The sequence below is a fragment of the Triturus cristatus genome, chromosome 6 (genome assembly GCF_964204655.1).
Source record: "Triturus cristatus chromosome 6, aTriCri1.1, whole genome shotgun sequence".
In the NCBI taxonomy this organism is placed as follows: Eukaryota; Metazoa; Chordata; class Amphibia; order Caudata; family Salamandridae; genus Triturus; species Triturus cristatus.
The window spans coordinates 1,621,465,502-1,621,489,835 of NC_140589.1; the positions used below are offsets into that span (position 1 = coordinate 1,621,465,502).

The window sequence follows — 24,334 nt, forward strand, 5'->3', positions numbered from 1 at the left end:
CTGGATGTTGAAGATGGTAAAGTGGATGATGGTGGGGTTGGTCCAGGTGAGATCTGTGATGTGGGTGAATTTTATTGTGTCGCTGGAGGTGAAGTTGGCGCAAAGTGTGTTTCCGGTTTTGTGCTCGAGTCCGATGACTAATTGGGTGAGGCTAATGTTGTTGAGGTTCTCTAGGAGGGAGGTCGAGTTGGTGATCTTGGGGTCGTCGACGTGAAAATTTAGATCACTGAGGAGGATGTAGTGGAGGGAGTCGATGGCCAGGGGGTCGACGAGGTTGGAGATGGTGTCTCAGAATGCCGCCCAAGGGTCCCGGGGGTCCGTACTCGAGGGTGCCTCTTATTGTGGTCTTGGTATTGATTTGTAGGCGTGCGTTGCAGTGTTCCATGAGAGGACTAGGCCATGGTTTGTGGCGGTGCATCGGATGGATTCCATGAAGATTATGACGATTCCCCCACCGTGTGTGTTGATGCGGCCACAGTATATCATCTTGTAGCCATTGGACGATGTTGTGGTTTGAGGTGGGGATGAAGGCCACATCTAGGGTGAGGGTGGTGATGGGGCCCCAGATTTATGTGGCATGTTTCCTGAGGGATCGGGCTTTGAGCAGGATGCACTGGAGTGGTTCTGGGTTGTTAGTGATATTTTGAGCTGTACCGGTGCTTGGTCCGGCGTGGGTAGGAGGTCCTGTGTAGCAGGAGTAGCTGCATGCAGCGATGGCAGGCAAGGATTCCCCGGTTGAGCTTGGAGAGAATGTGAAGCAGTGGATGTTCGGTGTCCATGGTTCAGGGCTGTAAGCTCCTTGGTGGTGTTGCGGCTGATGGTGGGAGGACTAGGGGTCCTGGCGCTGGGCACGGTCCAGGTGCAGATGGGCACAGACGGGCTTGCCTTTGGTGTCCCAGCAGCACAGCTGTGTAGAGGCCTCCATAAGTAGTCCTTGGAGGTGGAAGGGTGGTTAGCCGTTGGCAGGAACAGCGTTGGAGCGGGAAGAAACAGCGGGGACGGGAGGGGGACACCAGCAAAGGTCAGTGAGTAAATGAATTAACCGAACACTAATGCAGTACCAGTAATCAGGTTAATACTCTTACTCTTTACCAGGCAGACCTGTGAGCAGCAGGCTCAAACTGGGGGCAGCGATGACAGAGATCGCGGTTACAGACTCTGGGGGGGCGGGGGCTATGCAAGCGGCAGCGTATGAGTGGCGCAGTGACAAGGGTTCAAGGGCTGTTTACTGCAGCCACGCTGTGGCCTCCATAAGTAGTCCTGGGGGGAGCGAAGGTCTGTCTGGGAGGTGGGAGGGCGGGGAGCAGGAGCAGCATCAGAGCAGGAAGAAACGGCGGGAATGGGAAGGGGGACACGAGTGAAGCTAAACAGTAATCAAATTAAAACCAAATTAAAACCCAAAGGAGACCAAAGTCAGGCCAATACTTAGAAAGATACTAGCAAAAATCTTTTAATTTTCATGATGTTTTATCGGTTTTTTTTAGAATCAAAAATATTTTTATTTCACTAGAATCTTCAATTCATCAAACAATTTATGACAATTTGGAACATGATCATATTGTTAAAAAGGTCATACAATACAGTACAATATTATATTTAGTACAACACTTGTCGTATATTTGAAACAGGGTCCAGGTGGTTCATGGACCGAAAGGAGGGTCGGCGGTAGATGGAGACTACGCGCATTTCGGCAGTTGCCTTCGTCAGGAAACCCTCTCAACTTTCTCTATTTCTTTCTATATTCATTGGATTGCAGACAATTCTGCTTTTTAGAATTACTGAATGTTCAATCAGGGAAATGGCTGGGGGCCTTTTGGGGAGGATGTAAATGCATATAGTCGAAATAATGGATCCACACGTCTTGATTAGGTCTCCAAGATGCTCTATTCTGTGATTAATATGTGTCTAGGTTCCTGTGAAGGGTCCCAATCTTCTAAGAAGAGGGATCCTTATTGTTATTATAATATTTTTTTCCTCAGAGGACGTTATAGGTCTTATCAGTTCTGTATCGTAAAAAATGCAGCGGCTACAAAATATTATTCAAAATAGCGTGGCACACATGAGCTGTGGCATGGGGCAAGGTTCCCTCGATTATCAGGATTGATGAACCCCTTTGGAGAGGCCACCACCATCGTTGAAAACATGCTGGCAATTTTATGACAAATATTGATCAATCCTGGGCAGCGGTGGCAGAAAGCGCAGTTGCAGGCTCGGGAGACCGGGGGTCAGTGGCTACTAATGGTTTTTTTTTTTTTTTGTCCCTGGCTCGGCAAGGCCTTGCTCTGGACACAGTTAAAGGGTACCCTTTTGCCTTTTTGTGTTTGCGGGATCGGTCCTCTTTGTCTAAGTTCCTTAGCATGCACTTTTTGAAAGGTTTGTTTCCTTCCTCTCCCTTTTTCTTGCCACAGTGGGACCTTAACTTCACATTTCCGATGTGCACTCCATTTGAGCTGCTTCACAGATGCTACTCCTAACCCTTAAGAAAGTGGTCCTTGTCACCACTACTTCAGCGCAGTATGTGTGTGAGCATAAGCCCTTTGTGTCAACCCGCCATACACCACTTTCTTACCTTACAAACTGGTTTTACATACATCCTTCTTGCCTTAAGCTGTGATGCCATTCCATGTTGGTTAAAACGTCATCTTACCAGCTTTCCATGCACTGCCTCATCTCTCGAAGGAGGAGGTATACTCCATCACTTGGACCCCAAACATGCACTGAGCTTTTACAAAGATCATGTTAAAGAACACTGGGTAGGCGAGCAGCTCCTTGTTAGCTTCTTTGGAGCGGAAAAAAGGCAACGTTATGCAAGAGAAAACCATCTCCCGTGGGCTTGTGCTTTGCATTCAGACCTGCTATGCATTCGCTCAAATACAGCCTCTGGAAGGACTGCATGCTCATTCTACAAGGGTCAAAGATACCACCACTGAATTAGCAAGCAGCATCTCCTGTCCTGGACATTTGGCAAGCGGGTACTTAGGCTTCCCTCCAAACGTTCACGAAGCACTACTTCTGGATAGTCAAGTTTGCAGAGAAGGTCATTTTGCTCGCTCAGTCCTTCAGGACTTTGCGGTTAGAGTTCATCCGTAGACCCACCTCCAAATAGGTACTGCTTTTGTATCTTTTTAAAAGGTGAGCAATCTGCGGGTAAAAGTCTCTATCCAAAGAAAAAGTTACTTACCTTTGGTAATGCTTTTCTGGGAGAGAGCATGCGAGAATGGTGCCTACCATGGCTCCGCATGTCATTTCCAAAGCAGATCGGCGTCAGTGCAGATCCCCATGACACCACCTACTGACGCACAGAGAGGTTCTGCTGAAAAGTTTCCATATCCAGTTTGACGCCTGGGGAATATTCAAAAGGTGGGGAATCTGCATCTAGATAGAGTATCTACCAGAAAGAGAGAAAGAGCATTACCTAAGGTAAGTAAGCTGTCCTGGAAGGCCGAGACGATGGTGTATTACTTTAGTGGGATTGCAGTTTATGTGCTTTTAGTGTTTTCAATTCCCAAGTTTGTTCCTCAGTTGCACCTCTGTTCTTGATGAATGTATTCATGAAAATTGCATGAGCTAGTGCCCAAAGATGGAGGCAGATTCCACAAGGTGCACTTTTTACTTTCAGTGGTATGGTGTGCACTAGTTGGAAATTAAAATTAGTGCACCTGTTTTGATAAAGAGTGAGGTAGAGGGAGGTTTTGGTTCCTCCAAATCAGTATGCACCAGCAATTTCTGATGACTTTGCACACCCTGTTAAAAAGTCGATCAGATGTGGTTACAACTGTAAGCTATCCTAGTTGTGGGCAGCCAGCATTTCAAACGTCCAAAGGAGATAGGAGGAATACTTGCACATAGTCTAACCACTTGCAGGCTCTTGGGGTAGTATTCCAACGTAGAAGTGGGTCCCTTGCACACTGTGTCATAGGATCCAAGCTATAACCCCACTGATGAAGCCTAACATAGCTGAAATATGTTCCCTTCTGAAGGGTGCCTCGTCTGGCAGATCGGGGTGGAGTGCTTCCCACATGAGGAGCAGGGTCAGTACTGATTTGCATAAGGTGGTCCTTTGTCTAGAGTGACACTGTGGATGAAAAAGTATTGATTGGAATACTACCCAGAGTGATTGCCCGTGGTTAGACTTTTTGCAAGCATTCTTCCTCTTACCTTTTTTTTGTGGTTAATATTATGCCCTAAGTTGCCAAGGGTATGCCCAGACGTGGGTCCCTTACCCACTGTACTCACGGTCTAACAGGATGAAATCCTGATGTGTGCACGTGCCTGTAGAACCAACCATTCCATGTACTATCCTAACTCAAAAAACGTTTTAATTTGGTGCACTCAACCATAAAAACCAAATGAACAAATTTGTATAATTTATGAGTTATTATTCATCAATAATTCTTGAAACTCACAACAATACATGTATGTATTTCTGGTACATGTTTTCATGGTAAAAATGCAAACAAATATCCATCTAGTCATATTATTTTACATCACGGGGAATGCATGTACAGCAAAAATTATTTATGAAAATAGCATTGACAAACAAATTGTTGATGCAAAGCCCAATGCATTTCGGAACTCCAGGGTCGCTTCCTCAGGGGCGAATTCTGTAGACAAAACAATGTATACTATTTACATTCTCAAAGAAGCACCTGCCACTTACAGTCACCTGGACTGGCTGTCTAGGCTGATGAACTGTAAATTCTCCTGTGTCTGCCCTCTTTTGTGATCCTCAGGATAGTCCTGTGCCGGCAGTAGGATCCATGTTTCAGCCCAAGGTGGTTTACCTTCTGAGCCACAGCATGTTCCCATCACCATCTGTCACCTCACGATCAGCGCCTGCGCAGCATCCTCTTTGCCTCTTCAGCCGCTTCCTGCCAACAATCATCAATGGATAACCATGTTCGGAGAATCAATGTCTCCAGGGGGCTTCATTCACCATCTTTAAATCTCTTAGTGGGGACACATTCTCTGTTGTGATTATTGTTTGCATTTGTATTGAAAAACACCCTCTAAGTTCTGAAATATTCCATTACGAAAGAAGGTCAGAGCTCATCTCCAACCTATCTTCTCTGCCAGCTTGTTCCAAAATATGTGATTTATTCCCTTAAACCTTTTTGTTATGTAAAGACAAATGACTTTTTAAAGATTGTGCATGTCTTATTGCTCTAGTCTCAATAAGCTGTTATGAAGTAAATTATGTGTTTTTACATTCTGTCAGGTGCTATGGTAATACATACATTTACCTCTTATTTTTTTCCACCAGCCCATGTGTTTTTGCTGTTTTTAAAAGAGAGTGGGAATGTCCTTGTTTTTAGAAAGTGTTCATTTCTTTCTTTCTGTTCTGTGGTAGGGATCCAGGCTTTTCATTTTGATTCTTGAATATTTTATAACCCATGCATGTTAGACCTGGCATCCTTGGCATGGTTTCCCCTGACCTTTTTGCCTTACAATCTCTTGTTTTGTTGACTTCATTTTTACTGGCTTTAGGACTTCACCACTGCTAGCCAGTGCTTAAGTGCATGTGCTCTCAACTTTAAACATGGTAACATTTTCTTTTCCACAACTGGCATATTTAATTTACTTATAAGTCCCTAGTAAAGTGCACTACCTGTGCCCAGGGACTATAAATTAAATGCTACTAGTGGGCATGCAGCTCTGATTGTGCCATCCACTCCAGTAGCCCTTTGCCATGTCTCTGACCTGCCATTGCAGAGCCTGTGTATGCAGTCTTGTACTGCCATGTCGACTTGGCCAGTTAAACCTCTTGCTAGGCCTAAGCCTTACTTTTTAATACATTCAAGTCACCCCTTAAGTAGGCCCTGGACATCACAAGGCAGGGTGTAGTGTACTTAAAAAGTTGGACATGTAATTTTAAGTTTTACATCTCTAGGTAGTCAAGAACTCTTAAATTCATGTTTCATTACTGCATGGCCTAACTCTCCCATAGGTTAATATTGGGATTACCTTATTACACTTTATAAGTAATTCCCAATTGGGAAAATATAGACTTCTCAAGTGTGGTGTCTCTGGACTCGCAATTTAAAATCACAACTTCTGGTAATGTTGGATTTTAAGTTGCAAATCTGAAAATGCCACTTTTAGAAAGTTGGCATTTTCTTACTTTAACCTTTCTGTGCCTTCCGTCTGTCTCTGAATACACTTCTGGGGTGGGCAACAGCTGGGCTTTGTGCATTCCCTTCAGAAAGCCACACACAAAGGGAGCTTAAGTGTGACTGATGGGCCATCAACATCCTGATGGACAATACTGGCAGGATGGGAGGGAGTAGCTGACACACCCAAATAGGCTGTGCCTGTCCCCACACAAAGGGCTGCATACCCCCTTGTAGTGAGTCTGGAGCCTGGGCATAAACTCTGTGCACTACAAAGACCTCTTTGCAGTGTCCCAATTTCAAAGGCACAACTGGGTATAAGTCCTGGACCCCCAGACACTATTACTTCAGTACACTTCTGAACTGAGGATAGTCAGGCAAGAAGAAGGACTGCTTTGCTGCTTAAATGACTGTCACTCTGCTGGACTCCTGCTGTGCCTGCCCTGCTGCCCTTCCTGCCTGGGAGTGACAAGGACTGAACCTGTATGTCTACACCCCAGAACCAAAGTGACTCCAAAGGTTTTTTGTTTAAAAAAAAAACATTTTTATCGTTCTTTTACATTAATCGGTACTGATTACAGGAATCTGAAATTGTAAGTACACATAGAGTACACAGCTGTGCCAACATTTAAATAACATCTGTATAAATTTGCAATGTTAATTTCTCTCCCATGCCCCCCATCTGTTTCCCACAGTGATAACAGCTTACACAAAAGTAACTCTGATTTTGTCCCCTAGTCGCTCAGGTCCAAAACCGACTCTTCAAGCGGCGGGGTACATATATTCCCTCTGAAAGCATTCCACTTCCCCCACATCCGTGTCCATTTCTTGGGGCACCCTCTGTGGATAAAGACTGCCTTCTCTGCCACCATTGCACTATCCATGTTGTTACACCAATGTTGGTGTGTGGGGCCGTCCGGCGCTCCCCAGTGTTGAGCTATATTTCGTTTAGACTCCAAATGTTTGCTGAAATGCCTCCGGTTCTGAAGTCTCAGGGGCATTAAAGACTTTCAAAAATCCTGCTACAGCACCTAGGCTCTGCCACTTGTGAGTCTTGCCCTCCCAAGTGCTGCCAATCCAGTCCTGGCCCCTCAGAAGTGGGTTTTCTGTGCTGCAATGAACACCACACATTGCCATTGTTGCGCCGGTCGGAATCAATGCATCTCCTTGGGTGCAGACGCATCGCCTGCTTGAAGGACATCGCATATCCGACTGCGCAGCTCGACAATGACGCATCGCCTACATTGGAAGAAGCCACCAATTTCTAGATCTGAACTGACCCATCGCTTACACCCATAAGGATTGACGACGACGCATCGCCTCCTCTGCTCCACACATGGGGCCCCATCGACAGTACAACAAGTTACTTTTTCAGCAGGACATGGTTGATTCCCGTATCCAACCTGCTCTCCATCGTGGTCAGCCTGAACATTTGGATTTGACCCGGTCAAACACGACCAGATAGCCCTGGTTGGCGCTTTATGCTTTTAAGCACTATCTTTGCACATAATCGCTTAAACACTCAGAACTTTGGTTCTACTTATTAGATTTTTGCCATTTTTGTCTTGTTTTGTTCATTAAATTAAGCTCTATGTCTGTAACATGAGTTGGATTATTTCTGTGTGGTGGTTTCACTATTGTACTATTTTAAGTGTTGCACAAATACTTTGCACATTGCCTCTTAATTTAAACCTGACTGCTCTGTGCCAAGCTACCAGAGGGTGAGCACTGGTTAATTGAGGGTGTGTATCTGACTTACTATGATTGTGGTTCCTGCTTGGACAGGGTGCATCCCTCTGCCAACCAGAAACCTAATTAATAACAGTACTCCACATAAATGTTTTTTTTATATATCTTGAGTGTGTATGCAGATTGCACCAAAATATAGCCTTGGTTAAGCAGGAAAGGAACAGATCGAATTTGACTGTGGTGCACTGCTAGCTAAATCTGTAAATGTGTTTGAAAATGTCATAGAAAAATGTGCATACACAAGTATCTGACATAGATTGCCAATGAACTGTCAGGAAACCAGTTTGGTTGCTCCCACTCACTGTAAGTTATAGTAACCATGTAAATTGACTACAAACTCAACTTTGATTACATTTTAAGAAGTTGACCTGTCGGATCCTCTTTCCAGTAATGAGTAAGCATTTAACGTATATCTCCTTCATTAACGCCTCTGCTGATAATGGTATCGCAGTAGCACTTTGTGAGCTCAAAATCTGTTGCATGGATTGTAGGTGGGCTCTGCCAGTCTGACTAGTTTGCATTTTTTTCCTGCATTTAGTAGCACTAATGTCGAGATTAAATTAACTGTTTTTTGGTCTGTTAGAGATAGTTTTAGCTGTCAGTCATAACGAAATCATAAAATGATAACCCTTGGAGAGGGACACTGAGTTGGCCCTACTTGTCCATTACATGTTGCAAGTGTTATTTGCATTTTGGCTCAGCCCACGCAAATGCCATTTGAACTTGGATTTCTCAGCTGTTAGGGATACAGTTTATTCTCTTGCCTGTTTGACTCCGCAAGGCAAAAGAGTTCCTCTTTCGGATGACAGCTGATGTGGTGCATGGTTATGGCCGGGCCACTTGAATTATGGGATGACACGGCCTTTTCCGAAAAATGTATGTATTTGCCACATAAGCCATCATCTGCTGCATAATTTTCAGTATTTAATAAAGAAAAATCTAGCTCAAACTGATCAAAGCTTATTAATAATATTGCGATGTTTTGCGCGCAGTGGGAGACCTTTTGGCTTTTGCAAAGGTTAACTGGTCATCTTTCCGTTTCTTCTTTCTGCATCTGGTTGTTAAACTGGTATTAATGAGATGAAATCGTTGCCCACTCAGTATTACCTTATGTAAAAGTTGCAAAAGTATTAAATAATTGTATCAAAAAATGTGCCTCATTATGCTGCATAACTTAACTTTACGCAAAAGTTAGTCAACTCTTCCACATAAGTTGGTGCTTTTCTGTCTGTTTCTAAACATATGCATAAGCAATGTCTGCTGCAGTCTCTTATGTTTTGAAAGTTTTAAACTTGAAATCTTAAAAAGACAAGAGTGTTTTCGGTTCCATCTGTTTATGGTATACTTTTACTTCATCCTATCTTTTCTCTTCTGTGGGTGACGAGCCTTGTGTGGTGATATGTATTTCTTAAACAAACAGCGAATTAACACCGTCACCTACAATGTATTTTCATTTAATAATCTGAACATCTCCATTATTGTTATCTCAAGTTGTTTACGTGCTGCTGACATATTGCGTTTGCTTGTGTTTAGATGCCAGCATAATTACATTACTCTCCAGTCAGCCCTGGCTAAAGTGACAGCAAAAGACGGACCTGTTAAAGATGTTGACAAGTTTCACCTGTACCACAACTTTACTGCCAATATCAATCGAGTCCAACATCATCAGGTGATAAGTTAAGCCAATACTCATGTTAAAATATTAGTGTCAGGTGTATGCCTTTATTCCAAACCAGCTAATAAGAGAAGATTGACAGAGATGAATATTTAGACTTATTGACCCCGATTTCTAGGCTCTACTACACTAAACGGCTATTTTTTCTTTCATGTATTCATATGTTGGGAGGATAGTGAAATGATTTGACTATTCAATTAAGAGTTCTAAAGCCTACTTGCATATAGATCTCCGTTAAAAAGTTTTAAAACTGTTTTTTTTGGTAGGTTTACCTTGTTACTTGAAGAAAACTGATATCTATGTTGTTTTTGAAATAGTTATTTAGTGTTTTTGCGCCACCAAATTCCTCATCTAGCAACCACTTTTTTGGATGTTGATCGATTGTTAATCTTGGGGACTTTTGTGATGAACGTCAAGAACGGTTCTAAAATGGGAGTAATTCTTGATCATTTTATAAAAATCATTTAGCAATAGATCGATATAGGCTTAAAACGTGTTTTTTGCCCTCAAGACCTCAAGTGTTATTTTCTGAGGTTGTCTCTGCATTTTATATTCATTTTATTTATCTGAAGTTTGGTCTCACACCCAATGAAGTAGGTACCAGTATATTCTCCAATATTTAAAAATAGATGTTAAAATAACCGGTAAGTAAGTTAAAAACTTAGCAGAACCACAGAGTGAATAGACTCGGTAAACATCATGCATAATGCAAAATCTGGTAGGCCCGTCAGAGCTGTAATGACTTTGCCAAGCTAATGAAATTGCCAGCAGTGCTTCTTATGACAAGAGTGGCACTGTTTTTATTTGTGTGAAGGCATTACTCATGGTTAAGATAATCAGCAAGAATGAATTGCCTCTTGCAAATCCCTGCATAGTCAGAGCTCACCTTCTGTCAGGCCTTCATTTGGATCTTTGGGCAGTCACTGGTTACTGGGAAGCACTGTCATTAATGACTGTGGCCTGGCCCTGGGTACTGTTGCACTGTAAATGGATAACCAAGCTACTTTCTTTGTCATCGCTACTTTTCTAAGTGCATTCGTTGAGCAGTAAAACCTGATTCCAGCAGGTGGTTCTAGGTTTTCAACTTGAATAAAGTAGCCTGACATGGCCGCTAGTTTCAGATCGCACGCTTAAGAAAATGTGAGCGACATACAATTTTTCGCTGTCAACAAAACTACTATTCAGATGAGGGCCAAACCGACGTCACAATAGTTGCGTATCACTACCAGCTAGAATTGTATGTCAAGTAAGGCCGCTTCTCGATGAAGATTATAGGGCCAAACGTGTACAGGCTATGGTGGAGGACAAACTGGACCACTGTAAATCCTGCCTTATTTGCACCATAAAGTGCGACCTATCTAAATTATAGGAAACACAGGAGAGAGCAGTTACAGAAGTGACACATTTTCCCCTTTGTGGTCGTTTTTGCAAGTTTGCACTGGCGATGTGTTAGAGACCAGATTCGAAGCCATTAAAACCACACATCAAAGCAATTTACAGTAAAGATTTATATGGTAATGGTCCTAATTACCTAAAAATAACTGTACTTTGTACAACTCCAATGGGTCTCTTCGTAGATATGGGAAACAATTCCTTGATCATCCTAATGCTAGCAGAGTCCGGGAGTGAGGACAGGTGTTTTCAACAATAACTTGTTATCTCTGTAATTAACCACTCAACTGTTTACAGCTCACGAACCAATTTAATTTGTTCAGAAAACAATTTTCTTTTAAGGACTTCGTTTTAAGCTCAAATGATGAGTTGCTTTTGGGTCTGAATTCCGAGATAAGAGCATGATGATGATTATGACAGAGTAGTCACATTTAAGAAATTTAATAATCTGTCAGGCCTATTATCTTTAAGGAAATGTATGTCCGTGTTTACAGTTAGATAGAATAGTAAAGTTAGAATGATGATCATCAATTAATCTCAAGATTATAGGTCTTTCTCGGGCATATAAAGGTCCTCTAAGTATTTACTGCCTTTACTGGGATAGCTCCATATTTGGGTATACGCTTGAAGTTTATGGACATTGTTATCCTATGTGATCAGAAGTCCTCGGTATTCCCTACACACCTTTTAATTTAATTTATTTTTCTATGAACTCTGTACAAATTTTGGTGAAAACAAAATGTCACCGAGTATACCCATCGTAGGTTCCTCAGTGGACCCGGGTGCACGTGTGTTTGCTCAAACTACTTGCACCTAGACTGCTGACAATCTGCCGAAAACACAAACCCCACCAGCCAAAAGTGTTCTCAGATTCCCAACTAATATATTGAATATTTCTTCTTGATGGATTAAAACTGCTCCAAATTGAAAACCTCAAATGACCAGTTAACGGGGCGAGTAGCCATGGGCAATTGAGCAAGTCCAAAGGACCAAGGGCTTTCTCTCACCATGAGTGAAGCATGGTAAGGGCTCACACTAATTCTAGTGTGTTACCAAGCAGTGCTGGTTCTCCGACTGTTAAAGTCGTTCAATAATTGTAACACATCTGTGACCGCCAGGTAAAGCAAATGTCATCAGGTTGTTTGACTAAGGGTGAAGTTCCTTGTAGCTTTAGGAATATACGCAGTTCCTCAGATCACCTTGCCTCAAAACTCAGTCAGCTGGGCTTTGTGCTTGCCTTCCAGGTGATGTTGTGTCAGTACAGATCCTCTACCCTTCACAGCCCAGCAACTGCTTGTTCCAGCAGGGCAAAACAACAATGATTCTAGGGTCTCTCTGGCTTATTTCCAACCTTGATAGCAGGGTGGGTTCGGCAGAAATGTCAAAGTCCTGAGCAGACCTCTTTCCTGCCTGGAACATTAGCTCTTTTTCTCAAGTCGGAGCAAATAGAGGAACTGGCATTTGAGGAACATTTCTTATACAGTACACGGTAGTCTCTCGTGAAGCTATAGTAGAGCACAAAATATGTCAAACTGAGAATTTATAGTTGCATTGATTTAGAACAGGGCTCATCCTCCATACTTTCACCAAATAGACTAATTCAATAAACATTGTAGAGATGTAGTGTAGACCACCTGAACAGGGTCCCTCCTGTTTTCAGAAATCGTTAAGCACAACAAGTGGAAGGTCACAAAGAGCTACGGGGAAGTATATTCAGCAAGATCTTCTGAGCAAAGGTAGGCCGTTGCTGGGCTACAAGGCTCACAGCCAAAAGTTACATGCAGGTTATTAGATACTCAAAGATAACTTGAAGGAGAGCCTCAGTCTTGTTATACAATGCACTAAGCACTGAACTCTCAAACCTGCTCACATCACATACATATGCTATATATGACAACTCTTGGCATTCATTCAGAGGAAACTGAAGTTCCCCACTTTTAAGCGCCTAAGTGGATTTTCTGATTTAACCTAGGTAGACCCTCTCTCAGGGATACCTTCTATCATGTGCCTCTTATTTTGGGTAGGGGATCTTGGCCCCACACCAGTAGGGGGGTGGCATATTTTGGGTGCATTGTCTGTTCAGCAGAGCCTTTAACTCTGCTTGGAGAGCTCCTCTACTGATCATGGTTCAACTGAAGGAAAGGTCAGCTAGAAGACCAGAGAGGGCAGTAAATGATCAGCAGGCCAATGTTTGCAAGGACTTTCACCCTATCTTTACATCTGTTAGCATAGACATTTTCTAGCGTATCTGCCTTTCTTCATATTTCATGGATACAGTTGCAGATCTCTTTTCCCATATGGCAATAGACTATTTTCGCCTAAAATTATTAGGGAACTTTAATGCCTGGGCCAATGACTTTTACCAGTCCAAGTCCAGTAATCTTGGAATCACTGTAGTTCAGAATACTTTCGAAAGGGATCATGCTGTTTAGAAGGCCTTAATTCTGACCTTGTATTCAGTAGAGAAAAAAAATATCCAGGTTGACCTGGCAATCTATGACATGGACTGCTCATCACACTATTTCCGTATCTTATCTAATCTCAACTGATCCTAGGTACTTTCGTACCAGAGATCCCTGGATCATGCTTACGTGTTGCAACCTAAAATCACCAGTTACGTTTTAGATTTGAAGACCACTTGACCACTATGATTAGTGGAGTCAGCTGAGCTGTCCCGCTGTATGAGATTGTTAAATTGCTAATTTAGATTATGCATTTTAAATGTTGTTCGATGTCTTGGTTATGTTCTGCCTTCATTAGGCAAAGTGTTTGGAAGGCATGTGGAGTGCCAATGGTTTCTCTCATACAATGTGACTCCCGTACCTATCCAACAGTAGCAAACTGACAATTATAGTGCATTAGTCATAAATTAAAGGGATGGGGTATTGTATCAGTCGCTTTCTTAAAGCTTCAGCTTTCAAAGGCATTATTCTAAATTTCAAATGATCTCTTTGCTTGCTACACTAAGCACTGTCAAATGTAATTTGCATGCTTTGTGAGATAAATTAGCTACATTTTGGCACCACAGCTTATTAAAACAAGACTTGCACCAAATTATTCTATTAGATTCCTACAATGGCCAACATCATACACCCTCACAAAGCTCTATGCTGGATAAATTTAACTACTCCACCCTCGCATCTCTTCTGCATAGAAGAGCTGTGTAACATCAACCGATTTGGAAAATGTTCCCTTCAAACATTTCGGAGGAAATCGCAACTGTTAAACTGCAGATGTGCACAGATTATGTGAATATTTTATTTTTGATCAGGTTTCAAGGCATCAAAGGGGAATGAGACTCCTCTTCTTGGTGTTTGACATGTGCAGGTGGCAGCCATATATGTCATCGTTGGACCACTTTCCATCATTTCTGTTGAATAGCGAGTTGTGTGATGCCAGATGGTGTACGTTCTGACTCGTTCCCTGTCACTTGTGGAATCCCAAAGGGCTTGTGGTTATTGTCTTCACTGTTTAATAATTTATCTATAGTCTCTGTTGGGAACTGCTCAGAGTTTATCGGGTTATTTTGCACATCTTGCGCAACCAATTTTGGATTATGTGAATTCTTGGCTGATCTTTCGAGTTTTTAATCTGAGGATGGTATCATTCACAATTGGATCTAGCAAATTGGTTGAGTGTAAATGATGCTAAGATACAGTTCTTTCTGTGTACCACATCACAAAAATGCTTGGGCTCTCTGGTTTCAGTGGTCATGAGTGCATTAGGACACTGATGTAAACAGGGCTCACTTCTTGCAATTCCACTAGTTATTCAGTAGCAAACAGGAGACTGTTGAGTGCCTAACAGTGGCGGAAGGAGTCAACAGGGGACAAAGCTTGCTTACTGTCACTTCTACTAATCAGTCATTGTGGTTTTTCAACTTAAGTGGTTATGCCAGGTCTTTGAGATAATTAACCACTGCATTCACTTAGGCATACATTTAGATTATTACTTCAGCTTTTCTGTCGTATGAAACCTTTTTTCTTTCAGGAGCATGTGGCCATGATTGAATGTGCCTTCAAAGGTGCTTAACTCGATCATAACAATGACTTGTATTGCACCGTTTCCAAAATCTTTTGCTTAGTTTTAAGATGGTGCAAAACAAATGATGCATATGTGGCCTGATTGGCCCGGAATGGCAGAGGGAAAGCTAGGATTACAATAAAAATGTTAAACCTGACCTAGCGAGATGTATATGACAAAGTCATGCAGTATCTTAGACTGAATATCATCCTATATAACCTTAAGTGAAATCCATTGGAAAGTTCTCGCTGAAAGTCCCACAGTGTAATTCCTCTCGATCACTTGACAAGAGATTTTTCTGTTAGTCAGCCCAGTACTAGAATGATTTTCAATAGTTTGATGAAAATATCTTAATCTCACAGTTCTTTAACAGGCAAATGAAGATTTAATCGCTCTAGATGGTTCCTTCTCTTGTCCTTCATAATGTTTGTTTTGTGCTTGGATGCCATTTGCAAGGTCGTAGAACTCAGTAACGACACAAGAATTTGGACATACTGGTATCCAACAGTAACTGTTCTTTCTGATGGATTCTTTTAACTGTAGATTTCACCCTTTTTGAATTTCCCCATATGCCAGCCTGAGTCTGGCAATTTCTGCAACTGCTCTCATGCCCTGATAGGTGGCTCCACTGGACTTGCAGCGACTTTGCCCTGCCTCCAGTAGTGAAGATCTGGAGCTGTATATAGCCGCCACCCCTGCATGCTGATGTCGGTACCTTTTTTGTGTGGCCTTCGATGCAGGTGTGGAGCTCTGCTTCAAGCTGTGCTGTGCCTGCAAGAAGCAGATGTTGCCCACAGACTCATAGGACATCTGTCTTAGACGCCTTGGATCCAAGCATGATTCGAAGTCATGCAACAAATGCTCCCTGGTGTATCCAGAGGCCATCATTGTGTGGCAAGTGAAACTTCACATAGCTTCCGCAGCTGGTAAAGGCCTTCAATGAGGCAATGCTTCAGCTGTTCCAGACCTCAGGAGCACCTCCAGAACCCACTGGGATCCCAGTCTGACTCTACCGTCAGGCTTTCCCTTACACTGATGGACACCTTAAAGCCTCCACCGGCATCTTCAGGCCATGCATCTGCTTCCTTGCAGGAGGCCATGTCTGTCTGGATCGCACCACTGCCAGCCCCAGCTTCAGAGACAGAGGTTCCGGATCCAACCCTGATGCCGGTCTTGGATCTGGTGTAGAGTTTGGCTAGATTACAGCCAGTGTCTCACTGTGAGATCAGAAAGACATAAACAGTGGTTTTCGAAGGTTCTATGGCAGTGCCTCTACCTTGGCATTAGTGCTTTCACCAACTAGAGGCTTTATTTGGCACAGACACAGTTGTATTAGAAGTTCCCCACATGTCAGGAACATTAAAACTTTGTGTCACATCTGCTGTGATTCCCAGACAGGACTCGTTACTTGGGCCAATCAAGATAGATGGGGGGTGATGGATATTGAGTCTAGGTTATGAAATTGCATCTTTTTCCTTAACAATATGCCTTTTTAGTGTGTTTACATCTCTGACGTTTTTCTGACTTAATCTCTCTATCAAAGCTAGCAACAGCAGCATTCTGTGCTTCCAACCAGTATGGAGGATGTTATGAATAAAAGACCTGTGCTCTTTCCCCATCAAAGATGGCGGCCCACTGGACGTGAGTTTTGGAAACTCAATAGAACACAAAAGTTGGTGGCAGCCATCTTTGAATCTTTAGTATTGTAAGAAGCTTACTGTGGAGAGCCTTGCTTCCCAATCATTTCTTGTAGTCTGCTCAGATCTTCAATGGTCATCGTTGGGTCTGTGTTTCCAGTTGTTTGGAGTATCCTCTCTGACTACATCTTTAATCTATGAAGTCACGTATCTGAATCTAAAAGGAAATGGACTTTAATGCAAGCGTGATAATATGATTCTGAATTCTATTTTGCTGAACAATTCCTATTGAGTTAAACATTTAGGTTGTGATGCTAACAAACCTTTCTCCTGAAACAGTGTGAACTAAGATCTTTGGTTGTGTCATAACCATACGGCTAGCTGCATTCAGTATACTTTTTATTTATCAGGTGGAATATGAGTACTGTTCTTGCATACATATTACACTGCTACAAGAGTTGGTGCAAAAACCGTTTTAACGATAGTGTTATATGTTATAGAATGACTTGATCTACATAAAGCACATGCCCCTGTAGAGTGTTTACCCTACTTTAAAAGTACATCATAATGCAATAGTCTTTATATTGTTAATCCACTAAGATTCCTGAGTCAAAGTTTTGGGAGGTACCGTTTTGGCATCTATTCAAAAGGTTAAGAATCTGCTATTAGAAGTATCCATCAAAAGAACAAGCTACTTATCTTCCGTAATACTCTTTCTCGTGGATACTCTGTGGAGTGGATGTCTAGGTTTTAATAAGGACACCTTGTTCGATGCTGCACATTAAATGCTATGTGGTTAACTGACATCAGTGTGCAGTGGTGATGCCTAGTCTCGTCACGTCTGGAAGCACGACGAGGTTCCTTTGCAGTCAGATGGTGCCGTCCATTAGCATGCATGAGAATTTTCAAAAAACGTTTCCATGTACATTCTGACACATGGAAGAATTCCGTAGGTGAACAATCTGTGGTTAAAAGGGATTTCCACCAGAAAGAGAATTCCTTTTTTTTTTAAGTTTTAAAGAAAAATTTTATTGACGTTTAAATATAACACAATTAAAATAAAACATCATGGCTAAATTCAATTAAAAAGGGGTATTGTCCTACGCTGGGGAGGAAAGGAAGAAATAAGGGAAGGGAACAAAAAGGAAAAAGAGATTGTCAAATATTAGAACAAAATAGATATGTAAAAAGCATAATTATTACTGTATAAAATGCATGCATAGGAAGTATAAAGGTACAATTGGGTATAGAAAGACTTCTCCAGTCACAATGTATGAAATATTTATAAATACAAAACATTTTATATGTATAGATGCTTAAATTCAACAGAAATATGTTCAAGGAGGGTTGGGAACTTCTTCCGTACGAGGATTGTGTAAGGGTAGAGAACGTGCAACTTCATTTAAAAAGTTTGTGATTGGTACCCATAATATATCACGTTTAATAGCAAGTGTAATGGGATATACATAGGCCCTATCTAATCTATCGTGGTAACAAACCCCATACCACCAAGCCTGAAAAGAAACATTTGAGGCATCCTTCCAAGACTTAGTGATTTGTTGAAACGCCACAGCTATAAGCAAATCAATAATGGAAGTATCTGTAGTGGAGAAAGACCATATGTCGGAAAGACTGCCTAAGAAAATATGTGAAAGAGTAAAGGGGAAATGTGTTGAAAAGATTTTATTGATCTGCCGCCACACGTCATTCCAAAATTTGTAAATCACTGGGCATGTAAATAACATATGTTTAAGGTCTGCCGGTGAGGTTGAACAAGTCCAACAGGTAGAAGGCACTGAAGGGTCAATCACGTTCAATTTAGCAGGAGTAATTAAAAGCCTATTATAGATAAAAAATAACGTTTGGGTTGTATTAGCTGCTCGAGACGACTTCCTTACTTTAATCCAAATTTTCTGCCACACGGAAGGAGAGAAAGAGTCCTCTAAGTCTGACTCCCAATCAGATTCTACTTTGGATTTACCCTGAGTAGCAGGAACCTCTCTCAACTTACTATAGATTTGGGAAGCAGAAGAAGAAGCAAGCAAGCAAGGGAGAGGAAGAGGAGGAGGGTGAGTGTGAGTGGTAGATGAGGAGAGGGAATCATAGCTACTCTGTGCAGCCACACGCAGTAGATTATATTTCGGTTCAAAGGAAACTGGTAAAGAAAAACGAGATTAAAGAGTACTGAAGGAGACACAAGTACCTTCATGAAAAAGCTGATGAGTCCAGTTAAGACCAAGATCTCTCCAGTCCTTCCAAAAAAGCATCCTATTTTTTACTTTAATAAGAGGATTATACCATAGAGGGGAATGTAAGAAACGTGAGCGATCATCAGAACCGTCCACAAAAAGAGGGGAAAACGTTTTCCGAGAATTTTTAAGAATGGGAAGGGAAAAGCCCTTAGGAATGTGGGACAAGGACACAAATTCTTCAAAGGTGAAAGGATGAAAGAAAGAGGACTCAATGTCTACCCACAAAGGTTGAGAAAGGGTATCAGATTTATGATCAGATAAAAGGGAAACAGAGTGCTGAAGAAAAAATGAGGTATGATACGTCGCAAAATCCGGAAAATTAACTCCACCTAATTGCTTAGGGCATTTGAGTCTGGCAAAAGACATCCTAGGTTTCTTATGATGCCATAGGAATTTTGATAAGATGGAGTAAATATTTTTATAGGAGGATTTAGGTATATTAATTGGAAGATTAGACAGATAGAACAAAATTATTGGAACTAACATCATTTTAATAGAATCTAATCTACCCCACCAAGATAAAAACAGAGGATACCACCGTGCTGTAGAATCCTTTAGAGTTGCTAATAAGTTTTTAAGATTAAGTGTGACAGTGTCTTTAATAGAGGGTTTAAACCACAAACCTAAGTATTTAATCTGAGTCGGGCTCCAGTGAAAAGATGAGGCCAAAAAATCTGCGCGGAAACAGAATTTATTTAGCGGAAGGATTTCACATTTGTCCACATTTAATTTATAACCCGATACCTTCGCAAACCCAGAAACTTCAAATAAAAAGGATGGAATAGAGGATTTAGGATTAGAAATGAATAAAAGTATGTCATCCGCATAGGCTGAAAGTTTCAAATACTTATCCCCATACGGAAAACCGGTGATACTGTTATTTTCTCGGAGCTTTGTCAGAAAAGGTTCTAATGCTAAAATAAAAAGAAGAGGAGAAAGGGGACAACCTTGTCGGACACCTCTAAATAGGGGAAGAGAAGAAGAGACCAGGCCATTAGCTAATATAAAGGATCTAGGAAAGGAGTATAATAAAGAGATGTACGCAAGAAATTTCGGACCAAAACCAAACCAAGCAAGAACTGCAAACATAAACTGCCAATTAACCCTATCGAAAGCCTTTTCAGCATCCAGTGCAATAGCACCTAAAGAGTGTGGGTAGGAATGAGATTTACTTAATACGTTAAAAAAGAGTCGAGTATTATCAGAGAGGTGACGGCCCTTAACGAAACCACATTGTTCCTTACCAATCAAGTGAGGTAGAATTTTATCAAGACGGAGCGCTAGAATTTTTGCAAAGATTTTGTAATCCAGATTAATTAGAGAGATGGGTCTATAATTCTTACATAGGGTATGGTCCTTATTCTCTTTGGGAAGGAGGCAAATTAAGGCTTCCTGAAAGGAGCCTTCAGATTTCTTGGAAGATATAAAGAAGGAAAACAGTTGATGAAGCTTAGGAACAAGCAACTTGGAAAAATGTAAGTAGAATTCGATCGTAAAACCATCTGGCCCAGGAGCTTTGCCTTTTTTAAGCACTTCAATGGAATCCTGAATGTCTTTAAGACTTATATCAGCTTCCAAGGGGGCAAAGTCAACGTCTGGAAAAGAAGGTGAGGGAATAGAGGATAAGTATTGATCTATATCAGTTGACAAGGGAGGGGATTCCGGAGTATAAAGTTTTTGATAAAAATTTGTAAATTCCATCAGAATATCCTCATCTTTATGGAGTGTGACGTTAGATGAGGAAATGATAGATTCAATTCTTGTGCGTTCTCTCTTAACTTTAAGATATTTGGCAAGAAGATTGCCAGCTTTATTCTGAGCAGTATAATATTTGGCGCTAGATTTAAGTAAACATAAATTCGCAGATTCAGTAGAGACTTTATTAAACGAAAATTTAGCCTTGAGAAGCTTATCCAAATCAGAGGGGGATTTAGTCCGGTAATAGGAATGTTCCAATTGTTTGATTTGTAGGTTAATCGATTGTAAAGACTGGGAAGCAACACGCCTTTTATGGGAGACAAAAGAAATAATGAAATCCCTAGAGGCAGCTTTAAAAGTGTCCCATAACATTTGAGGAGAGATCATAGGAGATTCATTTTCGGTAAAAAACAAGGATGAGAACTCAAGAAAAGCCGGGGTAAATTTGGGATCTAATAAAAGAGAGTTGTTAAACCGCCATCTCCTAGTGCCTTTTACAGGTGGAAGTAAATCTAGGTGTAAGGAAACTGGAGCGTGATCAGAGATTAAAATAGAACCTATTTCAGAATGGGTAATATGCTGAATCAAGGCTTTGGAAATAAGAATGTAGTCGATCCGGGATTGGGAGGAGTGGGCTGGTGAGTAGTATGTGTATTCCCTAAGTGTAGGATGGCAGAGTCTCCAGGAATCAACAAGAGACCGTTGGGAAATAGTAGAAGTAAATTGAGTGTACATCAGAGAGGGAGAGAAATGACAATTGGAGTGACAATCAATAAGAGGGTCTACAATTGTGTTACAGTCCCCTCCCAGAATGAGATAGTCATCAGAGGATTGCATCAATGAGGTGAGCATCTGTGGCCAAAATAATTTGTCCTGTGTGGTAGGAGCATACACATTAAAAATAGTTATAGGGATGTTATCAATTAACAAAGACGCACTCACCCATCTACCATCAGAGTCATTGGCTTGGTGTATAACTTTGATATTTAAGCGTTTATGACAAAGAATAGCAACACCATTACGCTTTCCTGAACCAGGCGATGCAAAAACATGACCCACCCAATTACGACGTAGCTTGGCAATTTCAACCTCTTTTATATGAATCTCTTGTAATAACACAATATCCCCTTTCAAACTTGCTAAATGGGATAACACACGTTGCCGTTTAATGGGAGAACCCAATCCTTTAACATTCCATGTAAGTATATTTAATGACATTTAAAAATATAAATTATACCAAAGAAGTTATGTGGAAGTCAAATATATACATAAATGATAAAATACAAAGCATCTTGTAAAAATTGGAGAAAAAATGGCATTGCGTCTAGAGGAGTAGCTAAGAAATAAGGAGAAAAAATATGAAATAAGAGAAAGACTTGGAGAAAATAGATTAAAAGTAGAAAGGCATGAAGCGAAAAGATTGAGGATCAAATATAAACAAGAGGAAAAACAACTGAAGGAGAGATATGACCAGAGGTAAAAGCAAAGAAAGTAAAAAGAAAAGGAGAAAGAGGAGAAAAAGCAATTATTACAAAAAACAAAGGTATAAATCGACAGACAAGAATAATAAAAACAAAGAAGAACAAATAGACATACCACCAAAAATAGTGAAGAACGGGGTTGGTGAAGCCACATGAGGAAGATGGGACACTACAACGGGGGACTCTACAGCGACGACGAAGGAAGGGACATCCGCTAGGCAAGCTGAGGAGAACAAGGAACGATGAAGAACCACAAAATCGCTACCTGAGAAGGAGAAGAAAAGGGGGAACACGGTAGCACAACATAACGATACAAAATACAAAATACAAGAGGGGAGAATTAAATATCATTAATGGTGAGGCAAACAGACACCGCTAAAGTGAAAAGGTGCATCATGACTGAGGTACTTCCATGGATTCCGTTCTGCAGCTGTTCAGGAATTGCTGGAGCAGCGCAGGGTCTTCATAACTGGTAGTTTTGTTGTTATAAGTTACTTTAAAGAGGCATGGATGAAATAAACCATAGCGTGCGTTTAAACTGCGTAGTGCAGGTCTCATGTCTAGGAATTTCTTCCGACGATCAGCAGTTGGTTTGGCATAATCCTGGGCGAAGAAAAGAGCAGAACCATTCCAAGTAATTTTTCCCCGGTGCTTGGCAGCCTGCAGGACTCTGAGTAAATCCGTGTATTCCAGAAAGTATAAGATGACTCCTCTCGGTTTAGTAGATGATGCTGAAGGAGAGCGAGCTAAGGGACCTAAACGATGTGCCCTTTGAATATTTAATGAGGGACTTTCTGGAAGACCCAAAAGAGTTGGCAAAAAAGTTTTGAAAAATGAGATTGGATTGGCACCTTCAAGACCTTCAGATAAGCCATAAATGCGCAGATTATTACGCCTATTACGGTTTTCTAACATTTCAACCTGTTGTTTAAGCTGAGCCACCTCCTGAGATATGAGAGGAACTTGAGCCGTGATATTTTGAACAGAGTCAACACGCAATTCCAGGTCTCCAACTCTCTTCTCAGTGAGAGACCAGTTAGCTTCCAGATTCTGAAGCCTGGCGTTAGTTTCCTCCATATGTGGTTTAAGGGCACGAATTTCATCAAGAAGGAGTTCCATAGAAATCGGGGACGATGAACTAGTGGGAGAAGGTGGGTTCGCCTTCACCCTTTTGCCAGAAGTAGACGGTGACGCAGAGGGTATCTTGGTATTTTGTTTAGCACTTGAGCGAGGAGTAGACGGAGTAATAGATTTGGCGCCAACATAGTCTTTGGTATTATCGTCAGTATGCTCTTGTAAAACATCAAAAGGGTTAAAAACCTCTAAATTGCCCTCAGTGGAGGGACGAGCGGCATTACAACTTCCGCGAGGCATGATGTTCTGAGAAAAAATATACTAAGAGTCCTTCAAAAGAAAGCAGAGTCAAAATTGGAGGATAATAGCCCAGCAAAAACGAAGAAATATTGTTGAGCAGTAACTGCAGGCACACCATCAATCAAGTAATATAGATGCTGCTTTAAAAAGGACGAAAGAACATAATACTAGCAAAAAAGGCAGCCAAAAATGGATCAGCACCGTCCTACAACCGCAGGCAGGGAGCAAAGAATCGTTGAAAAAACTAAATGGCGGCCGCGACGGTGAGGTAACAGGAAAAACATTAAAATAAACTTTCCAGCCTCACCCTATGAAAAAATAAAGGTATCATTCTGGAGAGTGGCAGTTCCGATTGTCAAAATGAACAATTTCGGCGATTTCAACGAAGAAATGCTGCCTGCAGAGGTCGCGTTCCTTCACGGCTCGCCGGAGCTCCCGGGAATAGCGGCCATCTTCTAAGGCTCCGAAGCCACGCCCCCCCAGAAAGAGAATTCCTGAAGAGAAAAAAATATCTACCTCCTTGACCCGTTCACGCCTCTGTCTCCAAAACCCTAAGCTTATTTGCATTAGCCAAACGTCCCACCTTGGTCATCCTGCAAGTACCCATCATTAATTTCTTGATGAACTTGCAGCATGTTCCTTCCTAGGAGATACTGTTTATGAAGTCTACCTTTCGTCATTAAACTCACCACTGGGCTTTTTTAGGTTATTTCTTTCTGTTGCCATATTTTTGTATTTGTTCACTTGTTGTTTCACTTGTCGCTCCATTCTGTTTTTTTTAGAAATCCTGTTTACTCATGGAGATCTCAACTTTCGCCATTTATCATTATTTGTTTATTTTCTAATCCATTGTTTTCTTCCCTGTTGGTTAGCATTTTCTTTTCATTTTTTTGTCCACTGAATTTCATGTTCTTTTGCTGCCTTTATTATACTTTAGTTAGTC

At 41.4% G+C, this 24,334-nt stretch overlaps 1 protein-coding gene across 1 annotated transcript in view; it reads left to right on the plus strand.

Annotated features, from left to right (window-relative positions):
- SRBD1 (S1 RNA binding domain 1) overlaps positions 1 to 24,334 on the plus strand; it is a 721,551-nt gene that overhangs the window by 255,872 nt on the left and 441,345 nt on the right. The window contains exon 10 of the mRNA XM_085612769.1: positions 9,393 to 9,528. Within this exon, the coding sequence (XP_085468895.1) occupies positions 9,393 to 9,528 (136 nt within the window). The remainder of the gene's footprint in view (positions 1 to 9,392; positions 9,529 to 24,334) is intronic.